This window comes from Amphimedon queenslandica, unplaced genomic scaffold, assembly GCF_000090795.2.
Source record: "Amphimedon queenslandica unplaced genomic scaffold, v1.1 AMPQUscaffold_13276, whole genome shotgun sequence".
In the NCBI taxonomy this organism is placed as follows: Eukaryota; Metazoa; Porifera; class Demospongiae; order Haplosclerida; family Niphatidae; genus Amphimedon; species Amphimedon queenslandica.
Window position 1 is genome coordinate 53,170 of NW_003546488.1, and position 27,613 is coordinate 80,782.

The window sequence follows — 27,613 nt, forward strand, 5'->3', positions numbered from 1 at the left end:
ATAATGTTTTAAAGTGTCAAATAAAAAAATACATGCAAATTATATGTTAAAAATTCAAAATTATAATCCTTCACAATAAAAAAGTTTCATTCAGTTTTATGCAAATTTTTATATTTTCCAATTAGTTTATCAGCTAGTGCATTGGTTCTCCTTGTACCTTCCTTTCTCAGTATATTCAAAAATATACCAAATATATTTCCATCCATGTTAATAGAACTTGAAATGATGTGAAGCAATTCATCCATTCTTTCATCAGCAGTTTGCCTGGAGTAGTTATCAGTTATTTCTCTTTTCTCTCTTGCATTTATGATTTCATTCTCCAGCAACTTATCAACTAAGAAAAGAAGATTAATCCCGCAACCTTTTATCAGCAAAGCATTGTCTGTTATGACTTTAGAAGCTATCTCAGAAATGTATGTAACACCTACACATGTAAATTTTAATTGTGTTAAATTAAAATGTCAACCACTTTATACCTTCTTCAGTTTGGATACTAGGAGTAGTAGTGGTAGGACTAATTACTATATACAATAAGTATAATCAGTTACTATTATTTTAACTAACTATATGTAGAAGGAGGAGGATGTCTATTGATAAAAACAGTCTTTTCAGGATCTATTCCAATAATATCAATAGGATAATGTAGTGGATCCTGTGCAACACCAACTTTTGCATGTACATTCATGCTGAAACTTGAATATAAAGGGTTTGAGGAAAAATTATCTATTGTTGACTTTAGCAACTATGTACAAGCATAAAAATTTGATTTATAAAATAAGTATAAAGCATACTTTCATTTGTTCTCTGCTAGCATGTACTGTCCATCCTTCCTGTTCATTATTTGATAAAATCAATTGAATAGAGCCATTTGGTTCAATAAAATTAAATGTATCCACAACAAAATCTTTTTCAGCAAGAGGATGATTTTTATTGCAATACTGCAATAATTTAATAATAATATAAAGTACGGGTATATAACACTGTCAAACCTGAATAAGGACATCTAGATCTTGAACAACAGAGTAAATTGCTATCCAATGATTAGCATTTTTCTCTTCATAATACATCATTCCAGTGTATAGCATAGCACTATGAGTAACTGTAAATACTATAATATATGGTTGCATTATAATGACAACTGTACCATTCTTTTCACTATTAACATCTCCACCAACTGCATGAGAGAGAAATATTCATTGTTGCAATTAAAAAAAGTTTAACTTCACTTTGTGAAATATGACTATTTGAATCACTAGAAAGAGTAGCACTGGATATACTTATAGGCCTGCTTAAAGACCCTTCTTGATCTTGCTCTGATAATAATAACAATGTTAAAAACTTCATGATGTACTGTATAATGTATATGCACATACCATTAGTAGAGCTGACATCTTGTACATCATTTTGACCTAAAGAAGTCTTTTTTAGCGGAAGATCATCCGTAATGCTTTCACTCCCTTTTCTCTTTCGAACTACAAATCTTCATTAAATTCATATACAATAAATATACAGTATATCACATGTTGCAATATTTTCTGATTTGGTAGCTCCATTCTTAATGGTGCCAATATCAACCGGAGGTCCTTCATCCATTTCCATTACCTCTTTACTACTGTCAGTATCTGCATCTTCATCATCTGATCCTATAACACAAGCACGTTATATGCAAACACAATATTATGCATAAATACCTTCAGATGGAGTCCCACCATCACTATGTGTGTCCCCATCACTCATCTCAGCTACAATGCCATTAAAACTAAAAGTGTCACGTTTAATTGATCCAAATCTATTTCCTATACTAAAGGATCCACCTCCTTCAACAAGACTCAACTGGTAAGGATGTTTCAGTGGGCCACTCACAAACTTGAGACAACGAGTTTGACTTTCATACTTCAAATCCACACAATGTTGTAGCTCTATTACCAGTGGTTTTAATAGCGGCTTAGATACTGATATTGCATATACTGCACTGACTAACATAGTGCCTTTGGGTACCTTGAAATTACCACCAGCTATTGCAGTAACAGCTACTTCAGTATCCTTGGACACTGCTCCTTGAGGACACTCTAATCTGAATCCATACTTCTCCCACTGGAGTGACTGAGACCTGTCTCCTTGTAGGATGAAGAGCTTCTGTCCAGCTATAAGGACACTAGAGTCTAGTGAATCTGAAACAACACAGATACATACATATACTACAAGTAAAATCACACACATGCACAAACCTGTCTGAGGAATAAGATAATCAAACTGAACTGATAAACGACCCTCCTTCATATCTGTTAGGATTTCATCTAAAACTTGTATATCAAGTGCTTGCAAATATTTTGAATCTAGTAAAAGAAGAAAATAGTTAGTGGTCTAATGTAATGATTTCAATTAGAAAATCAGTAATACTTTTTTAACTTCAAAATCACATACATGCAACATTTAAAAAATTACCTGAGGTCACTGCTTTAGGTTGAAAATCTGTTAAACCAAACCAGCACCAATAGCTATCATCATCTTCACTTATATCAGCTGACCTAGTACACAGTGTACAATTTACAAAATAGTTTTCCTCTACGACACAGTAACAGTTCTTTTTTTTAGGACAAAAGAACGCATTAGAGTGACTGGGAATAATATTGATGGCATCAGCACTTGTATCAACAGCTGCCATGACTACTTCACGAATATATGGGCAATTCTCTTTTGCTTCCTTAGTTGATCCATTGTAATAAACCTCAATATGTGTGTAGCGATTGATAATGTGAAGTGTATAACGTTTTCCTTTAATACTGATCCATAGAGATAGTGCATCACGATACCTGTAGTACTGTGGCTGTAATGGAGGGAACTCAACTTTAAAGGAGAGTTCATTTTGATTGAGGAGGTGAGTGATGAGTTGAGGAAATATTCCTCCTGGAACTGGAAGATGAGGTGTGGGCTTTTCAAGTTTCCAGACTATAAGGAGGGGCTTGGTCTCTGTTTGAGGTACAGATAAATTAGTGTATGACTGCAAAGCATAAGGAAAAAAATAATCTCCTTCTTTTCCTTTGGTAATGACACAAAGGTGAATGAGAAGCCTAATTAAATGGGATGGCTCAAAATGAGGTGGGAAAAAAACCTTAACATCTGATTTCAAGTGATACAAGAGCTTCTCCTGAAAGAAACCAGTATTACAAAGCTTGTTAATATCTTCATCTAAAGGTACTGGATTGGCAATTAGGTGTAGTGCAGTTCTTTGAACATAAGTTAGAGCCAACAGATGTGATAGAATCTTGAGAATAGGCTGAGGATCAATGAAAACTAATCGTGGCAAGATATCAGGAAAATATAGGACAATAGTGACACTGTGGAGATACTGTAAGGCATCCTTAGTATCTTTCTCACTCATTTTAAACCTTTTACCAGCAGATACAACTTCATCTATTATGAGAAAATCACGGCTTTTGTTCTCTCCTACTTTTTGCAACCAAAGTGCAAATGTAAACCACCGAATCGGCATCTTAATTTTAACTGATTGAGAAAAAATCTCATAATCTGTTATTGATTCACATAGTTTTTGCCTTGCTTCCATTCTTCCTTCATCAACAGAGGTTAGTGTATTAACAGGAAATATGATAGACTCTCCACCTTTATTGGAGACATAACCTTGCATGTTATGATTCATTGAAGATCTCAACTCTTCATCAATCTTTTTGAGCGTATCTTGACTTGTGACATCATAATGTGTGCCTAATACAAAATGCTTTGTAAATGAAGAGCCACTAACATAAGGGACATTAATTAATTTGAAAATTGTTCCAGAAAAAACTGCAGACTGAAAGAATTCCCGATTTTTATCAAGAGGTTGGGAGAGATCAAGAGTGATGATATTGAAAAAAGCTGTCTTAATGAACAATGGTAACAGCTCCTGGTATGCTGGCTGACTTCCAGAATCAATAATATACAACCAATGGTCACTTAACTGAACCGCTGATCGTTGGATTGTGTCTAAAATTTTCTGAATCAGAGTTTCAGTTTCATCATTACTTGATATTGAGCTTGCTTCACTATTTAAAACAACAGTTTCATTTATTCCCGCATCTTCTTCTGATTGTTGTTCATATGATAGAGAAGTAGTTTCAATATGTTCTTTAGGCTGAGAAGCAGCTGCTACATTTAAATCAGAAGCCAATTTTTCAAGTAAATGAGCCCCAGTAACTTTCTCCCATTTCAAATTGTCAATGGATACTCTTGTAGCTCTAAAAGTTGGACAAGCAATTGGTGTACTGTCAGTGACATGGTCAGTAGGTGGATCTTCATTTAGTAGAAGGTGCAGTGCACAGGTTTTACCAGATCCAGGTGGTCCTTGTATATTAATACGAGTAACAGTTAGCTCAACACTACCTTCTTTTAGCCATTTAGTTACTATTCCTAAAGACAATAAAAATAAAAAATTTGATTGGCATTGGCATAAAATTTTTATTAAATACATGTATACTGTACATGTAGAATGTTAATGATATTAATGATACAAAAGATGTAATTTTTATGACAATATAAGTAAAATATGAATGATCATTATTAAATCATTAGTCATCGCTTGTCAGTTGTATCATGCAATGGCTATTTTACAATGGAAAGGTCATACATTCACATTTTTATTGTGTGCATTAGGCAATATACTTTTTGATACTTTCTTCCTAGGAATATCACTCAAACCAGTATGTAGTGGAAAAGAGCTCAGATCAGCAATATCAAAATCTAAAGTGAAAAAATTGGATTAAAATTTGCATCTAAATGTACATGTATATGCACACAAGTACAGTAATTAATTGTACATGCCCTTTTAATGATAGTTAGCTAAAATTGCAAACAAATGGAAATAGTTAGAGGACACAAGAAGAATAGACATAGAAAAAAAGAGCAAGAATACAGTATCATAGACATGCAAATGAGAAAGGCATACTCTCGGATTAAGCATCTCACATGTATACTCCAAGATAAGAGGCAAACAAAAATATAAATACCCAATATAAGAAAATCATTATCAAGTTATTTTAAAACTAGCAATACAATAGATGTAGCTAAACAAAACTTTCTTAGTTTTTCACAAAATGAGAGAAAGCAATTTATATTTCTAATAATACCTGATAATATCTGTCTCCCAGGACTATCATTCAACTGATTATCACCCATATCAGTAGGGGGTTGCATACTGTGAGATGGAAGATGCTGGAATATATGTTGAGGATAAGGATCAGCCATTGGTTGTCCTCCTTCATACTGAGGAGGAGGAACTTGCATGTCATAAGATGAATACTGATGACGCATGTACTGAAGGTGAGAGTGACCCAGGCCGGCCATTGGCTGTCCCTGGTAAGGCATACGGTTGTGAGTCATGTGTGGGTTACCCCCAGGATAGTGATAGTGATTAGGCATCATTGTATTACTAGAAGGCGTCATGGGCCTTTGCATTGGTTGCATAGGCTGCATGGGTACTTGCGGACGGACCTGAGGCGACATGTAAGCCCCACCCCCAAAAGACTGTTGTGGGTGTGGTGGCCTTGACACATAGTTCCCAAACTCTTGCTGTAAGTAAGAGACCTCCTTGTCGCGTGAAAGGTACTGGAGTCCTTGAATCACTTGCGGTACAAGCTCAGTGTGGGTTCTTAGATACTCCTTAGCTTTTAAATTATCTTGAGGGGACGGTGAGCAAATGGCCTGAACCAGCTTCTGAATGTTGTTCTCCATAACTAGAGGAGACTGCATTGCTGATCCTTGAGGCTGTACAATAACATTAGGAGATGAGCTGCCTGGGTTAGGCTCACTAGGAGTGGTGAAAGGGGACGAGTGAGAACTCATAACCTTTATACGCTGATCAGCAAGTTGGATGTTTCTAGCCTGCTCCTTCATTTGTCTCTCTCTTGTCTGCTTTTTCAAACTAGCACACAACGGGACTGGACACTTGACCTCATGACACTCCTGAGCATGAGCTGCACATAACTTGATAAAAAAATTACAGACAGAGCATTTCCCTGATGTCCTCATCTTACAGTCTCGGGCATGTCTCAGTAGCTGCTTCATCTTAATACAGAGCTGCTTAGAGCACGAGCTGTCCTTGCACTGACAGGCATGGATGAGGAACTCATTCCGTCGCTGCTGTATTTCCAAACGAGAGAAGGTAGTTGACGCAGAAGAGGATTTGGGTTCTTTGTCTTCCATACTGAAACCAAGCCTCTCCATCGAGTGCTCATGACCAATCTTATAATAACAGGTGGAGCAGAGATTATAATCCTAATGTCAATAAATACAATAATTAATTAATTACTTATGTACATGTACTTGCACAATACAACCAACCACATACATGTATATGCAACAATCAGGAGGGCTGTAAATTTTGCGGATTTCACGATCTTTTAAAGATTTGCAAAAATTACTCCTGCAAAAATCAAATTATTACGATACAAGATGGGCAGGCGGCATAAATTTGTGAAAGAATTTGCAAAATCGATTTTAAGGTAAATTCGCAAAATTTACAGCCCTCAAAAATTTTGAGCTATACGGTAGTATATTACAGGCAATTTCAAGCATGCATATATGTACATGTATGTACAGTACATGTACTTACCTCACATTCTTTACAATGCCACCTAAACTCTATATCAGTACCACAATTATTACAACAATAAATAATATTATCCTTGTTACTATCTCCCTGATTGTGCAACTCATACAACATTGACATTGTTGAGAACTTTGCTCTACGGAGCGATGAAAACTCCCAGTGATTCTCTCGTGCAAGGTTGAGGAATGCACCATATCCATCCATCAGTTTACATGTAACAAGGGAATCAGGGTCAGACGTGGTAGGAAGAGAAACAATAGTCTTTTTGGGAGGCTGAAGATGTGCTACAAAAAATACCTAAAGAGAAAGATTCAAAACTTAAACAGAATTTTGTGTTTAAGTTTTGTTTTGTAGAACAAATTTCCATTTTCAATGAATTAATGAAATAAATACCTTATGATTAGTTTTTCGTGGCCCAAATTTTTTGTGAACTTCGCGATTTATTCACAAAATAAAATCCGCAAAAATTGATTTAATACGGTTTAACATGACTAAAAGGCAGAAAATCGTGAAAATTAAAACCACAAAATAGATTTTGAATAAATTTGTGACATTTTTGGGTCATGAAAATTTCTTGCTATATGATATCAAATCAGGATAGATTTGTAAATTATCCACAAAGACAGCAGTTTTCCATACCTCTTTATGCTTGCCCATGGTTTGGTAAATTTTTTGAGTTAAGTTATCACCACTGACCAAAGGATTATAGTTTGAAAGACTACCTTTCTTTCTCTTCTTTGTTCCACTGGATGCTTTTTTGCTCCCTTTGTCACTATCAGCTTTCTGTGAGCCTGTACCGTACTGTTGCTGTCATAATTAAAGAAAGAAAGAGAGAGGAGTAAAAAAGAGAGATAAAATACCTCAATTGGACTATTTAATGCATATAATCATAAACAGTGTCGTCCTTAACTAGCACAGTATGCCTTTCTTCTTTCATTAATTTTTAATGGTACAATTGTGTAGAGGTACTAGGTTTAATTACTATTTATAGTCAATTTAGTCATACAGTACAAGTATAAATTTCAAGTGATTTACACACAATTTTTTACATGTAGTTGCATAGTCTATTAAAATTTAATTCATGCTAAAAAATTGCTGAAAAATTCCTGATAAATACACTACTCTCTCATTTTATTTATAGCAGTAGACTATTCTTACTGTAACTCTCTCCTTCTCCTTTTCCCATATCGTTACATCAACAGACAATGCTCCTGGTGCCATTCCCTCCTGATCCAACTCCTTTATAGTCTCTTCAATAACATTAGGCCAGAAGTCACCCTCAAAATAAGGTATATCAGTAATATGAGTGATCTCCTCTTTTACACAATATTGGAATATGTCTTGAAAGTCACAAAGGACAGACTGAGCCTTCCCTTTCTCCAGCATGTTCCGATACCACTCCACTAGTCTCTTTGGTTTAGTTGTGTCCTGATCCATAGGACGGCAGTAAAAAATGTAGTCATAGTCTTCAGCTGGTAGGCTGGCCCACAAGTGAGCAGTCTGAAAACTGTATGGAGAGAAATAAAATGAAAGAGAGAGAGACAGAGAGAGAGGGAGAGAGAAAAAGACTGGAGATATGAGAGAGAGTGCTGACCCATTTCGTTTGCAAAATTCAAGATATCCTAACACTATCTCATGATTAACAAACGTTTGATATTCCACAGGTTTGAAGAAAGGAAGGGCATCCAAATAAGATATGTATACATGCCTGGGAATGAGAAGAGAAAGTGCATTAAAACTTAAAAATTCAAGTAAACATAATTAATTAAAAGTACATTTGCCATTGCTTAGTTATGTACCTAGTGTTAGGGGCGGGGCAGTCAGACCCATACTCTTGCACATGCATACCAAAGAAACAAACCTCTGCTCCATCAATTTCTTCAAATGCAAAAAGAGCTTTTGTACGATATGGAAACTGTGAGGGGAAATATGAGAACCTGTCCATCATACCTACATGTGTATGTAAAAACAACAATAATAAAAAAACAATAACAATATTGACATTAAATTTAACAATCAACATCGGTGGCTGTGGCTATGAGTGTGACTTATAGCTAGCGCACCCGATCCAGTATCAAGTAGTTTATTTGATGAAGACAGCACACGAATAGTAACTTCAGCTTCTGGCACATTAGCTGCTTTTAAAAAAGAGTTAACACGCTCCTCTAGGAATAAGCCAAGCTTAGTAGTAGGTAGTCCTGGGGAAAGAAAAAGTTAGCATGTATTTTAGTGCTCACAAACATGTGTATCATAATACATGAACACACTAACTCTTTGCAACAAATCTGTTATCAGCTCTGCTAGTTTTTAGGCTCTGCAAGCAGTTCGAGCACTGGTAGCCTTCAGGCCAAATCTCATCGTGATGTAATACACAAATCTTATGGAAGGACCTCCTACAATGTATACACTCTACCATCCTAGAGACAATGAGAAAGAGGCTGCTATATAAACAAGTATGAACAAATCAAGAAATCAAAAATAAATAAATAAATAATTTTACGGTTCAATCTCAACAGTGTCGTTTTTTATTTGCTTGAAAACTCCCTTTGGCAGTGAAATATTGCTAGTATCATCCAAACTGAGGGTTACACTATCACCAGGAGTCTCAGTGAAACACTTAGTACAATATGCATATCTAGAAAGGATAGATTTGGGAGAAAAAAATGTTAATTAGGCTAAAATTACTAATACAGCATAATATTTCGAAGGGCTTAAACTTTTAAAAATCTATCCATTTGCAAAATTTAATTTTTCTAATGTATAACATCTGTAAAATCGCAAAATTGCATTGTATGGTAAAACAGAGAGAATTGTAAAATTCCTTTTCTCTTTTTTCCTTACATGTCCTTGTAGTTGTAATAAACCGAGTCTCTTGGAATGGGACATGATTTGCCATCACAATACAGCACTCGTGCATGAAAAAAATACTAATAGTAAAATAAATAATAACAACACAAAATACATGTAACTGCATAATAAATAGATTTGGTCTGTGGGCATGGCTAACCTTTTGTCCACAGCAGTACCCAAGACTGACCATAGCTTCATCAATAGTCTCGTAAAACACTTCATGAAGTTTTGAACAAAATTTATAAACTCTTGACGTTTTCTTGTTATACGTCCAAGCATTGTCAAACATCAGCTGCATATCATCACAAAACTACATGTACATACATGTACATGTACAGAGAGGGAGGAGACTCATTGCCATGGTTACAAGGGAGTCCATGGCTTACCTGCCAAGGGTCTGAATAGCTCCCACTCTCAAGCTTCATCCGGATAACAGAGAGATCAATTGGATTCTTAATAACATCAAAATAATCCTATGAATAAGAAGAATGAAAAAAAAACTAATGTCTCTAAGACTTTAACTAATATTTACAGTCAATTGAACACATTTTTAGTCAACAAAAAATTGCTATTAGTATTACGTAATGCATATTGGTTAATCAAGGCAACTAGACAGTGAAGAGAAGAGTCCCTTTGCTCTTATAACTTATAAACCTTAGCTAGTGAAGGGAAGTTTCTTTAGCTATAGATATGGCATGGTAGAAGTCTGTATAACCTATATTTTTACTATTACTAACAGGTATTCCAAGGTCTATTGGATTGACAGGTTGCCTAAAAGGATATGACTCAGGTTCTTGTTTTATGACTTCATTGAATACTGGCATTAATGCATTCTCAATCTCATCAGGAGTAAATATCTAGAAAAAAATACAAAACAAAAATGAAAAAACTGCACATTACCATATAGCGCTTTATCTTGGCAGTGCTTTATTTTGGCAATTTTGCTGTAAAATTCTAATTGGTGGTTTTTATTTAATTTGGCAATTTTTTGTGTACACGTGCATTACTGAGCATGCGCATTAATGATTGGCGGTTTTAATATTGGCGATTCTGTTTGCAAGCCACCAATCGCCAAAATAAAACTCCGCCAAATTAAAGCGCTATACAGTATTGTAGACTGTTGTAAAAAAATTTAAAATTACAAACATTTAAATGTCAAAATCAAATACAAACAAAATTACTCCAATTACAGTATATACATGTACATGTCCAAATTCTCTTACCTTTACTAAACTGGAATCTTCTTTAATCTTACTAACAGCTGGCTTCTTCTCATCACAAAACACTGGAGGGGAAAAAGGAAGAAAGGTAGAGGAGAGAGGAGAGAATTCTTCTTTCTTGACAGTAAGGAGTGGTTGCTTTGATGATGAAGAGTCGTCTGATGGTGAAAAACTGCCTTTAGTATAGAGTTCAGAATCATCAATCTTCAATTTAGTTTTTATGATTTTAGTAGCACCGCCCAATAGTGACTGAGAGGTAGAGGATATGAGTTCTTCTTTTAAGATCTTAGTAGTATCAGTGAAAGGACCTGAGAGAGAGAAAATACAGTGTACATGTAGATCAAATAAAAGTAGTACAATACGCATGTACATGTACTAGTGTTGTTCTAGTATGGAATTGTATTTTAGTTCTAGTTCTAGTTTTTGACTAAAAATACTATTATTTTAGTTCTAGTTCTAGTTTTTAACTAAAAATATATTAGTTTTAGTTTTAGTCCTAGTTCTTTGACAAGAAATACAATAATTTTAGTTCTAGTTCTAGTTCTCTGACAATAAATACAACAATTTTAGTTCTAGTTCTAGTTTTTTGACTAAAAATACAGTGATTTTAGTTCTAGTTCTAGTTTTTTGACTAGAAGTAGTGTGATTTTAGTTCTAGTTCTTTAAACTAAAATTTCTAGTATTATACTTTAGAACTAAAGCCTCTAATACTTACGTTCCAGTTGAGTCATGCTAAAATTGGAGTAATTTAAATACTAGTAGTAGCTCTTAACTAAAATCTTTTTTGTTATATTGCTGAGTTATGTTTCAAATGTACATCAAATGCTATATACACAAAGTAATAAGTTTTACTGCTGCCAATAAAACAATCAAAATGTCACAGGTACAGTTTATATAAAAATGTAACAGCTAGGCTTTGCCTAAAACATGTTCACCTGTTTATTGTAGTAGTTTGTAACCAATATTTTCAATTCTAGTATTAGTTCTAGTTCTAAGGAGGTTCAATAATTGTAGTTCCAGTATTAGTTCTAGTATTTCAGGATTAATAATTTTAGTTCTAGTATAGAGTTCTAGTTCTTCAAATAAATAATTTTAGTTCTAGTATTAGTTCTAGTACTTCAAATAAATAATTTTAGTTCTAGTATAGAGTTCTAGTTCTTCAAATAAATAATTTTAGTTCTAGTATTAGTTCTAGTATTTCAGCTACAAAAAAATTAGTTCTAGTTCTAGTTTTTAGAACTAGAACTAAGCAGAACAATAATTATTTAGTTCTAGTTTAGAAGAACTAGAACAACACTAACATGTACATGTAGTGCAGTGCATGTACATGTACTACTTTACTATTTATAAATGCATGCAAATATTACTTGGTTGGCCTTCAATGTCTGGTACATCAGTCATTGTATGAGGGCCATCATCAGGAAAATTGGTAGGAGCATCAGCTATAAGAAACAGTAGAATGTGCAATGTAACATGTAAATGTGAATGTACATTCATAATCTACATGTAGCTATAATAATGTACATGCATAGCTCTCTTACATTTGAGCTTGTTCATTTTTCTCTTCTCGTCCAGTTCTTTTCTAATACAATAAATCCTTTCTGCTAATTTCTGATAATAATCCTCCTACATGACAAAGACACATGCTCACTGTAACGAGTATGATTATTAGTATGTATTATTATTATTGTTATTATCATTACCATTATGTGTTGTAAGATTATGATTATTATGTACTCTTATTATTATTGTTACTGTCAGTATGTATTACTCTATGGTGATTATTAATTGCTAGTTATAAATAGTTTAATTAAGTTGTGTGTTTTTCTAAAAAGAAGAGAACTTATTGTAGTTGTTTAATCCTTGTCCATCGGCCATTACACTCACCATGCTGGCATACCTTAGAGTGACTTTTAATTGCGGGTACTAAATTTTGCAATTTTAGCACAAGGTAGATTTTGCTGGTAGATTTTGCTGGTATTAAAAATTGCGATTAAGTAATTATTACTAACAGTTATATGGCATCATGATGTCATTATTAATATTTGCGAGTATTAATAATTGCGATTTTTAACCCAAATGCAAAATTTGCAATTAATAGTACCCGCATTTAAAAGTAACCTTAAGGTCATCAATTACATTCACACCCAGTAATTAAAACTCACCCTACTGCTTGCATTCTCAAACATCATATTTTCAACCTTTGTTGCATACTGGAATAGACTCTTAACTCTGCTATCATGTGTACTGCTTGGATTAGGAACTGGATGATATATTGCTTCAACTCTAAATAGAGGAGAGACAGACAGACAGACAGAGGAATGAAGTGAAAAATAGAGAATTATGTATAATAATTAAATTATAAAACTTACAGTTTTTTAATAAGGTGATTTCTTATATCTAAATTAACTTCAGCACGCCATGCTCTATTAAAAGGAATGAGATCGCTAATGGAGAGAGAGAAAGAAGTACATGAGTAGACCGGTAAATGTGCAGTGTACTGTACATGCATTCTTGTTAGGAGGTACATCCCTAAAAGTAATCAATCAATAAATACATACTGTTTAGGCCCCATAAAAATGGGAGGAGGTACAGCAGAACCCATTGGATTAGGATTAACTCCTCCTCCTTTAGCTGTTTGAGGTTGAGAAGGATTTTGACTAGGAGGCATATTACCGGTAGCTAAAAATAAATAATAAAATTGCAAATAAATAAAAATTATAGGTTTTTTACTAGAGGTACCACCCAAAAATGCAACAAAAACAAATCCTCATAATTATGAGCCACACTCGGGTAAGTGTGGGATGGTATGTCCTGGGTAACTATTCGTACCTGTTGGGACCGGGAGTGGTGGGAGACTCACTGGAGGGACTTCACTACCAAACATTGAATTAGGGACTCCGCCTATGGAACCACCCACATTGGGACGAATGGTGTTTTTTAGTGGGGAACATACAAGACAGTCTTGCTGGTTGCAGTTCTTCCAGTGATAAATGATCTGTCTTGAAGAAGCACAATGAGGAACTAGAGAGAGAAAGAAGAGAAAGAGAAAGAGAAGTAAGGGAAAGGTATACACAGGAGAAAGAAAGGAGAGAGATAATTGAATTTAGAATGACATAAATACACTTTTACTATATCAATAAAGTCATACATGTAAAATAATAACATAATGCAGTCATTTTATATTCGGCACTACATGTGCATGTATAATACATGAACATGTACATGTACATGTGAGTTGCATGCAATTAAAAATGAGAGAATAAATACTATAGCGTTTGCTTAAATTTTTTTTAAATGGGTTGAAAATTACTTCAAATTTTTTATTACATTTTATGATACATATTTACGTCTTTATGCTTTGTAAAAGTTTGAGCCAATTCTGACTTCAAATTTTTGAGTTATAACCATTTTCCATTTTCTGAAAAATACTTTGCAATATATCCCATGGAAAATGACTCCAAAATCACCCCCAAAATTTTCACACATAATTAATGAAAGGGGTAAATATTTTCCTATCCCATTCCCTCACTCTCCTTACATGGACAGTTTCTCCCTGCTTGACACTCTGTCATGTGATTAAGAACATTCTTCATTGTCCTACAGTGTGGCAGAGTACAGGGTCTGAACTCACCCTGTGCCTGCTGCTCTTTCTCCCTCTGTTGACAGCGATGAGCATGAAGGAGGAGTACTAGCTGCTGTTGGATGAGTTTCCTCTTCTCTGGGTCATTGCTTGCATAGGAAGGCTGTCCACCACCCATGACAGGTGGAAGTTGAGGCTAAAAAAGAAATTATTTTTAATCAATTCAAGTCTCCTATACAGAGTACACTCAAAACAACTTCATGACATGCATTTTTAATTCTCAATCTCTCTCTCTCTCTTTCTATTATCATTAATTGTTATTATTATCAATATTATGTACCATTTGCTGTTGCTGCTGTACGCCGCCAGTAAAATAAGGATCTTGATAAGGAGAGTCTGTTACACTGGGATTAGCCGAGGGTAGAGAGGAGGCAGTTTGGGAACCAGGGGCCCACAAAAGGTCTGGTCCTCCAACTAGGGAGGAGGAGGAGGAGGGAGGCAATAAATGAGAAGGAAATGAACTTATAGAGGGAAGGGTTGGAGTGGGGTCCCCTGAAGTACTAACAACTGGGGTACTAACGATTGCACTCTGAGATAAAAGGTTGCTCATGACGCAATCTAAATCATCATCCGGCAGTATTTCTACACGTTCTGTGTTTGAATGAACACTGCTAGATCTAGCAATGTCATGATAGTGTCGAAAGGATTGGGTTTCTCTCGGGGTTTCCAGACTAGGACTGGACGTACCAAGTGAAGTACTTACACTAGGTACAAGTAGTGGCAGACGAGGTGTCGGAGGAGCTACATCTTGTAGGTCATCAAATACCGGTATGTATATTTCATGTAACAGAACACTCAGATCCGCGCTCAGATCATCCTCATCTAGGTATTATAAAGAGAATAGGATATTTTGTACGTAGTGGCTATTTTTACGGTCCCGTAATCTCATTGTATACAGCTATTTTTACGGCAGGGAATATAGAAATGAAGTGACGTATAAACATGACAATCAGCATCAACAAGGCAGCAGGATCGTGGTGGCACAGTGGGGAAGGCACTGGGTTGGATACGGACGAGCACTGGTTCGAATTCAGCTCAGACCATTTCTTTTTTTTTTATTCTTTATAATTTTGACTTTAACAAATTGATTTTTTTTATCTTTCTACTTCGCTATGTTCCCTAATTATGTTAGGAGTCCCCTACTTAGCTATTGTTTTTAGGGTTTAGGGGTTAGGGTGGCGGTTTTTTTTTTAGAGCGTCCCCAGTCATTTTATGAGCCCCCTAGTTATGTTAGGAGTCCCCAAGGTTGGTTTAGGGTTTGGTTTTTTATTTTAGAGTGTTTCCCAGGTTTTAAAATGAGTAAATCCATAGATAAATCATCCTGCCGTAAAAATAGCCACCCACGGTCGGATTACAGGCCCGTAAAAATAGCCACTGCCTATTTTGTACAGGCTTGTTGTACCAGTTTGTACAGGATAGAAAACTGAGTAAACATGGTCTGAGTTCGCGTACAGTACATTTAAAGAACTTACCTTCAGCCATTCTATCTACAAACTATCCGATCTCCAACCCAAACCATAGATTATCGATTCCATGCCCTTCTCCAGTCTCCTCCTATTAATGTTAGTTAATTGCTTAAATGGGGATGGAGCTACTGCACCCACAAATTGCTAATCTAATTTCAATTATTTTTAATCATCATTTTAACATTGAATTTGTTATCTCTCGTTCCCTCTATAATTAAGAATTACAGTAAATAATAATAATAATAATAATAATAATAATAATAATAATAATAATAATAATAATAATAATTTCAAGTGAATTATCTTTTTTAATAATTCTTCCCTATCAATTAAAAACACAATGACACAGAGAAACTATGACTATACAGTCGATCAGCAGCAACCACCACCTCCTCCCCCTCCACTCTTCTCCTGACTGGGCCTCTGTACTTGAACAGTGGACGACTTCAAGGACTGAGCCCCGCCCCCGGTATTCTGCTTGATGCCTTTATGCATGTGAGTGTCTCTTAGGGTCTTTGCCAACTGTTCAAAAAGATTGTCAATATTGTCGGCACTCTTGGCCGAGGTTTCTAGGAAAGGCATATCGTTCTCTTGAGCAAACTGGCTCCCGAGATGAGTCTGTATTTCTCTGTCCGTCCGATCGCTCTTGTTACCGATGAGGATCTTGTGTACCGTTGTTCCAGCGTACCTGTCCACCTCGGAGAGCCACTCGGGAAGGTTACGAAAGGTTGTGGCAGAGCCGATGTCGTAGACAAGAACAATGGCATCAGCACTTCTGTAATAACTCTGAGTGATTGTCCTGAACCTTTCTTGGCCAGCAGTATCCCATATTTGTAACTAAGGGGAAAGAAAGGAGAAGAAGAGGTCAATAACTAATTTAAAGGTTAATATGGAGGCAGAGAGATAATGTGGAGATGTAAGTGTAAAGGAAGTCATAGTATCAACAATCACTATTATCTTGTATTAAGGTCAGTGAGTGCCAAGTGTTCAATAGTGCATTATGTGACACTATGAATATGATGTAAGTTGTATGCATGTCACACAGTGACACATACATGTAATCCACATCATCATCATCCACATCATCAATCACATGACAGCCATTATGATAACTACACACTGGAAATCCCCAACTACTCTACCCTCCTAAATCCTGATACAATGTACATGTACATACAATAAGAGCTATAAGAAGAGCTTTTAATGCATGTTGATTTACTGAGTATAAAGCCTACATTATGATCCTACTATGATCAATCATTGCTTGGTCTAGAAATAGATTTGGGAGACGAACCTAACTAAAAATTAAAGACATAAGGACATTTAGGCTTAATATAAGAGACCACAGCTGAATAATAGGAGATTTTCAGGATACTTAGAGTCTAGATCAAAATTCTCCTAAATTTCCTCTAGATCTATCTAACACTTTATATTATAATAATAAATGCTTTATTTCGAATATTGATTTACTATTCCCAAAAGGAGTTGATTCTCAGAAGAGAGAGAAATAAAATAACAATACTTACAAGCAAATTGACGGTTGAAAAACACACACACAAAGCTAACAGTAAACTTTATAAAGCACTGGAGATATAAATTGATCTGCACATTAGATACAGGACATTTGAATGCATGCTACACTAACAAAGAGGGAAAACAATAATAAAAATGATAGTCTAACTATAATTCTAATCACATGAAGGCTAAAAGCCAATAAATGATAAAAAATCAGGAGTAGTAGTGACAGGTGTAAACAAATAAATTTGAGGTGTAGAGAGTAAAATAAAAGCAAACATTAGTATGTTAAAAAATTAATTCAATACATCCAATACAATTTACCTAAAAATAGCATCATAATGATAGCTGGAAACTTTACAATGGAGAGACTAAGCTTTTGTGAGAGTAACAAAAATGTCACTTTTTTACAAACTTTGCAATTATAAATACGCACATGACTGGAATACTTGACCAGAATAAACTGTACGTGTATATTCATGAATGTGGGGCATGTTTTTGCCTTCAGTATCCAATACAACAAAAGACCAATAAACCAACAATGACAAAAGACTCAAGCATAACAAGTTCCAACATGTACATAGTATACACAGTCTCCTTGTACATTACATAATGTAGAATAACTGGATGTCATTAAAATTAAATTAGCAAACATTAAGAGCTACACAGCCTCCACAGCACATGTACATAACTTAAAACTATTCATTTTAGCTTTTCCATTACCTTTATTGCACTGCCATTCACGCTTAGTGTCTTGATGCAGAAATCGACTCCAATGGTTGGTATGCCAGCAGATGTAAAGACACCATCAGTGTAACGTCTAACAATACTAGTCTTACCAACACCAGCATCACCTGATGAGGAAACAAAAGAGTATAATAATAATAAAGATTACTCCATTGCAAAAGATGATAAAGTAAACACGCATCCCTTGCAAAGTTATAGGAGCTCTCAGACCGTTTCTTCCTCACCTATTAGAACTATTTTAAACAAGAAATCGTACTCTCCTTCCATTATTCTCAAGGATTTCCCTAGCCTCAGCCTAACTGTGCCCTGTCGTGTTGGGGACCTCCTCTAGTTTGATTAATCACGTGATCCATCATGTGATTGTGATTTTATTAATAAATTGGTTATAAATTTTACGTTATTGATATAAATTTTTCGGCGCCTTTAAAATAAAAAAAATGGTATTAAAAAATGTAACACAGCACAAAACACTATATTAAGTCAATTGCACACATCTAAACACTAAATTAGCTTGAATACTTAAAATTTGTTCAATATAATTCAACGACAGATTCTCGACAGGCAACATCCAGATCCGTAGAAGTTGGAATGATTTCACTCATTTGAATAAAGACCGTTTTATGCTCATCAGTTTCACTTTCAGCGATAACCTCATCATTTCTCTTCTTACTCCAGAGCTTCCTGTACCACTTCTTTGTCGAGAGCTGTAGATGAGCATGATAAAATACCATCATAATAAGACTGAGATTAAAAATTGAAATGCAAATTATAAACCAAATGCCTTTCTCATCATCTTCAGAGACAATCTCTAATCCCACCACAATGCACAAGTTAAATAGAAACCAAATTTCGACTATATTGTGGACTCTTCTTCTATAGAAACCACCAAAGCAGACATGAAGTGAAAGAAGACTAGCTACAACTACTAATAGTATGCATAGAAGAAGGGACTCAGACTCAATATAGCTATCTACTAAAGTAACAGACAAAAGCAAAGGTATTCTAGCCACTAGCAGCAGACCTGGCCAGAATCGATACTTATCTTTCATTGGACCACTGTATGCATCAATGATGGGCTTGAAACATAGATACTTGAAATGACACCAAAATTTTTTGAATATCTTGAAATTCGATAAATACTTTTCATACAGCTGACCAAGCAGAAGGAACAGTGTGTATGGAATGACGAAAGTGATGAGCACAAGTATTGCAAATGCAAGTAGGCCAGCATGCTTACCTTTACCATACTCTACAGTAGGATCCTCATACCATAAACTAAGAGTCTCCTTAGAATCTGGACAGTAAAGAGTTACCTCACGCTTGTGCAGCACAATGACAATGGTATGTGTTAGCTTGGTGTATGAGAGAAGAAGGAGAGTAGAAAGAACAGGGATTGCATGAGATCCTACAAGCCTTGATATTTTACCAAATTTCCAGGACAGTGCTATAATGACAATGATGATAATCCACACATAAAAAGGGAAAACAAATTGCAGCCATTCATTAAAATACCTGTCCATTCCTTCATAAAAGCACACCTCAAACCCAAAGTCTAGATTACTCCAAGATGCTATGACTAGACTCACGTATTCAGAATTCTTAAAATATTCTTTGCTCGAAAAGATGGGCTTGTACAACTTGATGACGTTAGCATAGAACAATAGGCCATTTAGCATTCCATTTGACACTGTTAAATTAAGAGCAATCAGTAGAACTACAAGTAAGATTCCCATTAATGCAAATATGAGTATATATAAAGCTGTTAAGTGAGGATTTTTACATTCATCACACCTGTTTGATCCAAGTAACAAACTCTTTTTGCAGGCCCCACACATCAATTCACCTCTGTTGTCCTCGCATTGAGCATCAGGTCTATCCATGGTAAAGCTAACAGGGCCAGTACTAGCACAGTGTAGAAGACAAGCTTCACTGATAAAGCAAGTATCATTATATTCTCCAATCCACTTTTTACCATCGTGTTCAATGGTTTGTGTATTTATGTTGCATCTTGCTCCTTTCCTTGAAATATTCTCCCTGCAGATGCACTTACCAGAATTATTAATAAAACCAATAGGACAGTGATTAACACTATAATTGAACTCGAGAAATTTTTGAGTCCTACTATCATCAAATAATTGAGAAATGCCACCGTGAGATAAAGGAAATTGGTCAAAATACTGATGGATAGTCAGCGTTACATTATGCAATGTATACTCTGTTTGGTTTGGAGTAAACTCTACTAATGAACAATTAGCATTGACTGGTACTTCTTTGAGCTTTTGCTCATTATCAATATTAATGTCGATAACACCATCTGTAATGCTGTCTTCATTATTATAACCCACTCCCTGCATTGCTATATAGAACTTCAATTTTTCTCCTGGAAATATTTCCTTTTTTGGTATGGACTCATTGTATTGCTCAATGGTAGTATTCTCAGGATCGCAAAACTTAAAACCAATTGCATCTGATGATAATTTTATTACTTTTGGTCGAAAAACAGGAGGACAATAATCAACTGCATTAACAATGTTACCATACGAATCATCACCTGCAACTGCAGCTGTATTGTTGAGCATGTGTACATGCACAGACATGTCAGATTTGAAAAGGCATGTTATGCGGTTCCTAAAATATACTCCTCCTCCTTTGTGCATAGCATGATTATTACTAATGTTGACTGAAGTATTTGGAAACAAAATTATGACTGAGTCATCATGTATTGCCATTCCTCCTCCATCTTTGCCAATATTATTTGTAATAAATGCACTTCCATTAATTTTTACGGTCGATCCTAAAATTGACAATCCTGTTGCTGTAGAATTAGAAATAACATTATTCAGTACTACATCAGTATAAATCAAACCGTTTTGCTTGTTACCAATTATTTCTGTATCATTAATGCTAATGGTATAATGTTTCATGACTGCTGAAGAGTAATTTTCTAAGAAAAGACCGTATCGTTTGTTATTCCTGATCCGACATGATTTAACAAGAATTGAATGATGAATTTTAGCATACTCACCATTATATCCTGGTAGTTTCAGGATTGAAAGACCCCTCATATTGTCATCAAATTGGCTCTTCTCAATGATTAACTTGCTAGAATTTTGTATGTGATTTGAGAAATAATCATCAGTTTTTTCAAAATGGTATAATACACGCAAACCATTATACATATTACGTCTTGATACATTGGTGATATTGATGTGATAGAATGAATTAGTACAAATGACAGCATCAAAATGTCCCTGATTTGATTCGACATTTTCTGTTATCACATTTACATTGTATGATCTACCATGACATATATCAAGATACAGTGAGTTGTCTATTGTAACATTTTTTAAGCTCAGGTGATACTGATGCCCATTGCTCTGACATGATAGTGGTTGAGTATAAATAATTCTAATATCATAGAGCTTAGTATTCATGATATCAAGAGTACATAATGTACTCTTGACAATATTGACATCAAATCCATTCCTTATGTAAGTATAGCTATATCTATCAAAGTTGCAATTAGCTATAGTTGTGTGGTTTGAATTACGAATATTTATGCTACATCGAGTGATTAAAATATTGGCAAGTTTAATATGGCTACTACTTTCAATGAGAATATTTCGATACCTGGGGATTGAAGTACAATCAAGCACAGAATGATCACCCATTCCTTCTAAGGTAATATATTGTACTTGCAATAAACTGACTTTGCCTGGTATAGTGTTAGTTCCAACGAAGTAGAAGATGCTGTTATTATATTGAGAAATATTCCCAGCATACACTGAAAACGGATTACAAGGTGTATGAGTAACTGAACTGCAGTTATCAGACACATAATACTGATGAGAGGAGACACTGCAGAAGCTACTGAAGAATAAGAGTACAGCCACCAGTGGGAACATCTCTCCTTGACTGGTAGTTCAAGTTATTAGTCTCTCTTTGAATGATAGTTTAATCTCTCCTTGAATGACTATGATAGTTTACTTAAACTATACAAGCATGCTTCTTTTTATAACATCTCTTATGTAAGATTATGTAGCAGTGTTACAGAATGTTGCATAAGGCATATCTAGTATTCTTGTGTGCAGATAGTTAGATGACCTTTCATTGCATGATACAATGAACAAATGAAGGGTTTCACATCATTGCTTCACTTTATAGATGCATGGCAATAAAGTATTAATTATTTAATGAAAAAGGCATCAATAACTTCTTATTAAGCAGAGAACTCATGCTCTTTAAAGAAGGAAAATTTTTTTTACCTAAAGCAATATCTTTGAGTGCAGACTGTATAAGCTCTTTCTCTGCTGCATTAATTATGAAGATCATTCCATGATTTAATGCAATAGTATTGCTATGGTATTAATAGCAAGCAGGCGTGGGAAGTAAATTACTTGTGTCTGATGTAACAGACAAGGAAAGGTCATTTAAATGTTTGTGTACATAACTTGATTTTAGGCTTTAAGCAATGATTTTTTAATGAACAGTTCATAAAAATCATTACTTAAAGCCTAAAATTGAGATATGTACACATAAAGTTAAATGACCTTTCCTTGTCTGTTACATCAGACATGAGTGATTACTCCCCACACCTGCTCACCTGCTTGTTGTCATTCCTTTTCAAAATTTGCATGAGAGAAATGTGTCATTTTAACTTTATATAGTAATAACAGTTAGTTGATGGGAAAGTCATTTGGACTACAAAAAGGTCATGCCCTTTAATAGTAGTTTGACCAATTTAGCATAGTTTCACGAGTAGCTATTTTAATAGTATTTTACTCTTCCAAATTAGGAAGAAGGAACATACTTTTGTAAAGCAATTATCTCGTAGGTTCGGTCGAAAAACAATTTTCACGTAAAAATAATTATGACGTAATAAATCTCCACGTGATTATCACGTGAGACTCTTCACTCTTGTCTCTCCATATTTTCCTGCCTCTTTCTCTATCTCTCCTTTTCTCTCTCTTTCTCTCCCCTCTCTCTCCTCATCATGGCTGACCTGGAGTCCCAGTCTACTGTACTAGAGGACTACGAGTCCGTCTTAGAAGAGCTCACCTTCAACTCAAAGCCGATCATCAACATGCTGACCATGAAGGCAGACAAATATCGAATCTACGCCCCTGCCATAGTCGAGCTGGTCAAGACCCGGTTCTTCAAGGTAGTACCTCACAGGACTTCCCGGCCGCCATTTCCTAGCTCCCTTTTAAATAGCAGTCTCAATGTTGTGTGTATTTATTTATTTGTTCTCATTGTAAATGTATGTAACACAAGTGTTTCACATAAAATTGTAAATAATAATGACAATAGTTTTTTTTTTGAAAGCAGTATAATTATGCAAGGCCCCTCTTTTTCTCAATCGTCCCCTCTTTCTTTATCTAAATCCCTGTCTTTATGCGGTTATGGTGTGTTCCTTAGGTGCGGCAAGAGTGCAAGATACCAACCCTCTATCTCATGGACTCCATGATCAAGAACCTGGGAGGGGAATTCCTAGAGGAACTCACAAAAGGGATCGTGGGCGTGTTCTGCCACGCCTTCGAAGCACTGGTATGCATTATGTGGTTGCTAGGGGCGTGTCTGGGTGTGCTATGAATATCATTGTGTGGGTGGCAATGAATCTAATTATTGACTTAGGGAAGCTTATTGTATGTGTGTATTATAGCTAGTTACTATACAAAGTATGCCACTAATAATAATTACTGATTCATACATTTACACGTGTGTATATAGTGCATGTATATATACACACATTAATAAAAATCACTGTTACATCTACACAGTATCTTTTATTTATACTTTCTATTCATAGAATGACCCAAAGATTCGTATTGCTTTGTATAAACTGAGGCAGACATGGCTCCCGTACATACCTGTCAGGAAACTGGCAGCTATAGATGAGCATATTCACGCTATCGATCCAAACTGGCCAATCACTGCTCAGGAGCCCTCCAGTCCAACTATATTCTTGAATCCAAAGTTTCTTGAACCTGTAAGAGGAGAGAGAAGTGCTACTTGTTATTGAATTTTAATGGAATTTTTATTATTTTGTTACCAGTTTCATTCTACTTCTGTTGTACTATTTTATTACCAGGGTTTCCCAAAAAACATGTTCAATAATTTCATTCTCTCCATCTCTTTCTAGAAGGAGGACTCTGCTAAGAGAAATTCGGGGAAATCGTCAACTGAAAGAAGATCATCTCCACTTCCCAAAAAGGTACCTTTATACATGTACATGTATAATGATAATTATATATTTGTTTGTTCTTTTTTATCTCCCCCCTTTCTCTCTCTCTTTCATAGTCGATATTAAAACCATCATTACCAGCAGCGTCATCTAAGCCTTCAAGCAACTCACTGGCTCCTCCAACCATTGAGAACAAAGGCAGAAGAAGCCCCCAGAACACTCTCGTCGATAAACAAGCATCAAAAAGTCCCTCACCAATGCCTTCCTCGTCTATGAAACACAGCAAGCCTACAAAAAGTCCAAGCAAAGACTCAGGAGCCAACGATTATCGTATTCCAAAGAAAAAGAAAGTACAGTTTCAATCGCCGCCGACCTCCTCTTCCTCTTCCTCTCTCTCTTCTACTTCTTCCTTGAAACCTGTCGATTCGTTTGCTTCCTCTCTCTCCCAACCAGCTCCTTCTCAAGAAGTCTCTTTGGCTATGAAGGACAAACGTAAGAAGCTCCTTGCTCAACAAAGACAAATCAAAACAAACAAGCAGCTCTCGATGGGGATACTCCCACCATTACAGGACGACGTCTCTCTCGATCGCGTCATACAGAAACACAAGCGAAGCTCAAGTCCAAGTCCCGAGAAGAGACCGTCTGAGTCTGTGGTTAAACGCCCACGCAGTGCCAGTCCCACTGTTACTGTGGATACAAGAGGTGATGAGGTTCCCGTGGAAAGTGATTCCAGTGCAGGCATTGCCGGTAGGAAGCATAGAAATGAGGATACTAGCATTGAGGTATGAGGCATAACCTTAAAATGTATTGTTGTACACATGTATAGTATATTGTGGAGACTTAATTTTTATGAACAAGCTACATGTATACCAATTGTTTTATCATTAATTATGATTATTTTTCTCGTCCTTTTTTCTCTTTTCTTTCTCTCAGTTTGATGCTAATAAGCGAATCAAGACAGAGCCTATTGAAGACCTTGTTCTAGTTACTGACAATAATCCAATGAAAAGAATAGGAGGAGGAGGAGGAGGAATGGATAATGACAGGACTACAGATATCAATGATCTTCTACCTGACTTTATACTCAAGAAACAAGAATATATGTTGGAGCAGGTACATGTACAGTACATCATGTACCTTATATAATTAATTTTATAATTATTGAGTAGTACTTTATTTGTTATACATGTGTAAAATGCACTTGGTTTTTTTTTCATTTGGCAATTTTGTCAAGACATACATGTACAAGCTCGTGTAAGATTAGCAGTCTTTAATATTATTAGCTTTGATTGCCAATTGCCAAAATAAACCCTCCAAGATTAAAGCAGTCTATAGTACAATGTACAAAAGTAGTAATAGTTTAATAATTATTCTTTGTTTAATGTGCTTGTAGGCTAGAAAGAGATTACAGTCTGACACACTAACATCAGAGCAACGTGATCAACTTCTGAGACAGGTTGATCAACTCCTCGAGTTGCAGGCAACTCATAAAGAAGAGAGAACTGATAAGTTTTTGATTAATGATAAATCTGTGTCACACGGTGATTCTGTATCACGCAATCTTGATTCTGTATCATTTTCGCACACACCCGTTACTAATTCTGTATCACATTTTAATGATTCTGTATCGCACTCACATGATTTTGTATCGCACCCACATGATTTTGTACCGCATCCCCACGATTCTGCATCACACTCACGTGATCTTGTATCACACCCTCGGCCGTCAGCCGAGATCCAGCCCCACCGCACGCTCCTTCCCTTCCCCCCACCTGGAGATTATATCCCTCCTCAGAGAGATTTTCCCCCTCCAAGGGGTCTGGGACGGCCTCCGCCACCGAGGGCGAATTTCAGGCGACGGGGCGGGAGGGGGTTTAAGCGTGGGAGGCGAGACCGAGCCTTCAGGGAACACTCACCTCCTCTAATGAGAAGGGGCCCGGGGGGTATGAGAGATGAGAGAGGTCCCCCTCCTCCTCATCATCTCTCTCGTCATCCTCTTCCTCAAGAAAGCGAAGGTTAATTAACGTTTTATTTTCTCGTTTTATTTTTTAATAATTATTATTGGTTTAGGTCCTGCTCTTGTGTCTGATCTTTATGAGAAGTTAAGGAGTAGCGGCCTCCTCCTTCCTCCTGATGGTGAGGCTGGCAGTCACCCTCCGCCTGTTCGTAGAGGACCAGCACTGCCCATGATTAGATTAAATATCAGAGAATTGAAAATGTATGGAGAGAGGGAAGGAGGGAGAAAGAGAGAGGGAGAAAGAGAGGGAGAAAGAGAGGGAGAGAGGGAGGGAGAGGAATGATATGTACATTGTACTGTATTTTATGTATTTTTTACATGTACACATGTACATTGCACATAATTAATGGGATAATGTTTAAGTCATTAAAATCCCCCCAATGTAAATATGTGTATAGTGTGGAATCTCTATAAGGACCTCTGAAATAAGGAGACGTTGTGATTGTAGAAAACTATAAAAACATACAAACGGTATACCAAAGTGCATGTACAGTACATACCTCAAAAATGTGTCTGAAATAAAAATGTTCCACATACATGTACATTGTGCATGTAACACGCAATCTCTTTAATAATTAATGTATGTTAACTGAGTATTTGGTCTTATCTTACCCAGGGACTATGAGGGTCTACACATGTTGCTTCATGAAGGTGAGCCGTGCACTTCGTGTGGTCTGAGATTCAGAGAAGATCAAAGGGAAGAGTATCAGGCTCACCTTGACTGGCACTATCAGGAGAACAGGCTGGATAAAGATGGAAGCAGGGCTACAATGAGGAACTGGTTCTTACATCCAGATGTATGTGAGAGTATAATAGCAGCTAATGTAGACATTCATGTGTAGCTGTGTACATGTACATGTAATAAGTAATATACTGTATAGTGGGAAGTTCTGGAGGGAGTTAAATTTGGTGAATTTGGCGTTTTGATAGCCATTCGCCAAAATAAATCCACCATTTTGAGCCATTATGTGCATGCTCAATGACACATGGCCACAAATTTGCCAAATTAAAATCTGCCAATCACCAAAATTTAGAAAATTACCAAATTTAAGTCCTTCCAAAATTCCCCACTATACGATACATATTGTATGCATTACTGTGTTTTGTATTCCATTTCAATACTTTTGTACTAATGTTCTTTCATTGATCTTTCTTGAGCACATTGGTACAAATGTCATATTGTTCATTGTACATGTACATAATACGATTGTGGGCCAGTGATGAAGTGTATTGGCCAATTGCATGCTAAGTTAAACTTTAGAGATACATGTACATGTATACGTACATGTACATGTAGTTCATGTTTTTGTTGTTTTAATGGTACCAGCAGCTTTCTTGTGATGCTATGACAGCTGGTGACTGGCAAATTT

The 27,613-nt window shown here is 35.9% G+C and overlaps 3 protein-coding genes across 3 annotated transcripts in view; 1 reads left to right on the forward strand and 2 right to left on the reverse strand.

Annotated features, from left to right (window-relative positions):
* Positions 1-21: 21 nt before the first annotated feature.
* LOC100636542 (uncharacterized) lies at positions 22-15,877 on the reverse strand. Its single transcript, XM_019999342.1, has 36 exons — positions 15,787-15,877; positions 14,595-15,136; positions 14,213-14,450; positions 13,504-13,695; positions 13,233-13,353; positions 13,044-13,118; positions 12,837-12,957; positions 12,213-12,297; positions 12,039-12,113; positions 10,675-10,979; positions 10,189-10,308; positions 9,838-9,924; positions 9,609-9,761; positions 9,443-9,528; positions 9,102-9,236; positions 8,873-9,018; positions 8,665-8,799; positions 8,401-8,551; positions 8,196-8,309; positions 7,760-8,108; positions 7,241-7,408; positions 6,605-6,898; positions 5,121-6,267; positions 4,657-4,734; positions 2,446-4,404; positions 2,229-2,336; positions 1,692-2,171; positions 1,521-1,643; positions 1,374-1,472; positions 1,227-1,313; positions 1,145-1,174; positions 990-1,099; positions 792-938; positions 565-742; positions 477-521; positions 22-424 (listed from the first exon to the last, which is right to left on the reverse strand). Exons 1-36 carry the CDS (start codon positions 15,794-15,796, stop codon positions 87-89), a joined length of 8,631 nt encoding a protein of 2,876 aa, XP_019854901.1. The 5' UTR covers positions 15,797-15,877; the 3' UTR covers positions 22-86.
* A 56-nt stretch (positions 15,878-15,933) lies between these two features.
* On the reverse strand, positions 15,934-18,376 carry LOC100636669 (GTP-binding protein YPTC1-like). Its single transcript, XM_003388233.3, has 3 exons — positions 18,267-18,376; positions 18,019-18,149; positions 15,934-16,617 (listed from the first exon to the last, which is right to left on the reverse strand). The coding sequence occupies exons 1-3, from the start codon at positions 18,307-18,309 to the stop codon at positions 16,153-16,155; spliced, it is 639 nt and encodes a 212-aa protein (XP_003388281.1). The 5' UTR covers positions 18,310-18,376; the 3' UTR covers positions 15,934-16,152.
* A 4,558-nt stretch (positions 18,377-22,934) lies between these two features.
* The window catches only part of LOC100636794 (pre-mRNA cleavage complex 2 protein Pcf11-like), a 5,857-nt gene continuing 1,178 nt past the window's right edge, over positions 22,935-27,613 (forward strand). Inside the window, exons 1-9 of the mRNA XM_019999351.1 lie at positions 22,935-23,203; positions 23,461-23,589; positions 23,852-24,031; positions 24,185-24,256; positions 24,343-25,008; positions 25,160-25,339; positions 25,620-26,241; positions 26,297-26,444; positions 26,860-27,040. Coding sequence (XP_019854910.1) covers positions 23,036-23,203; positions 23,461-23,589; positions 23,852-24,031; positions 24,185-24,256; positions 24,343-25,008; positions 25,160-25,339; positions 25,620-26,241; positions 26,297-26,444; positions 26,860-27,040 — 2,346 coding nt within the window. The 5' untranslated portion in view covers positions 22,935-23,035. The remainder of the gene's footprint in view (positions 23,204-23,460; positions 23,590-23,851; positions 24,032-24,184; positions 24,257-24,342; positions 25,009-25,159; positions 25,340-25,619; positions 26,242-26,296; positions 26,445-26,859; positions 27,041-27,613) is intronic.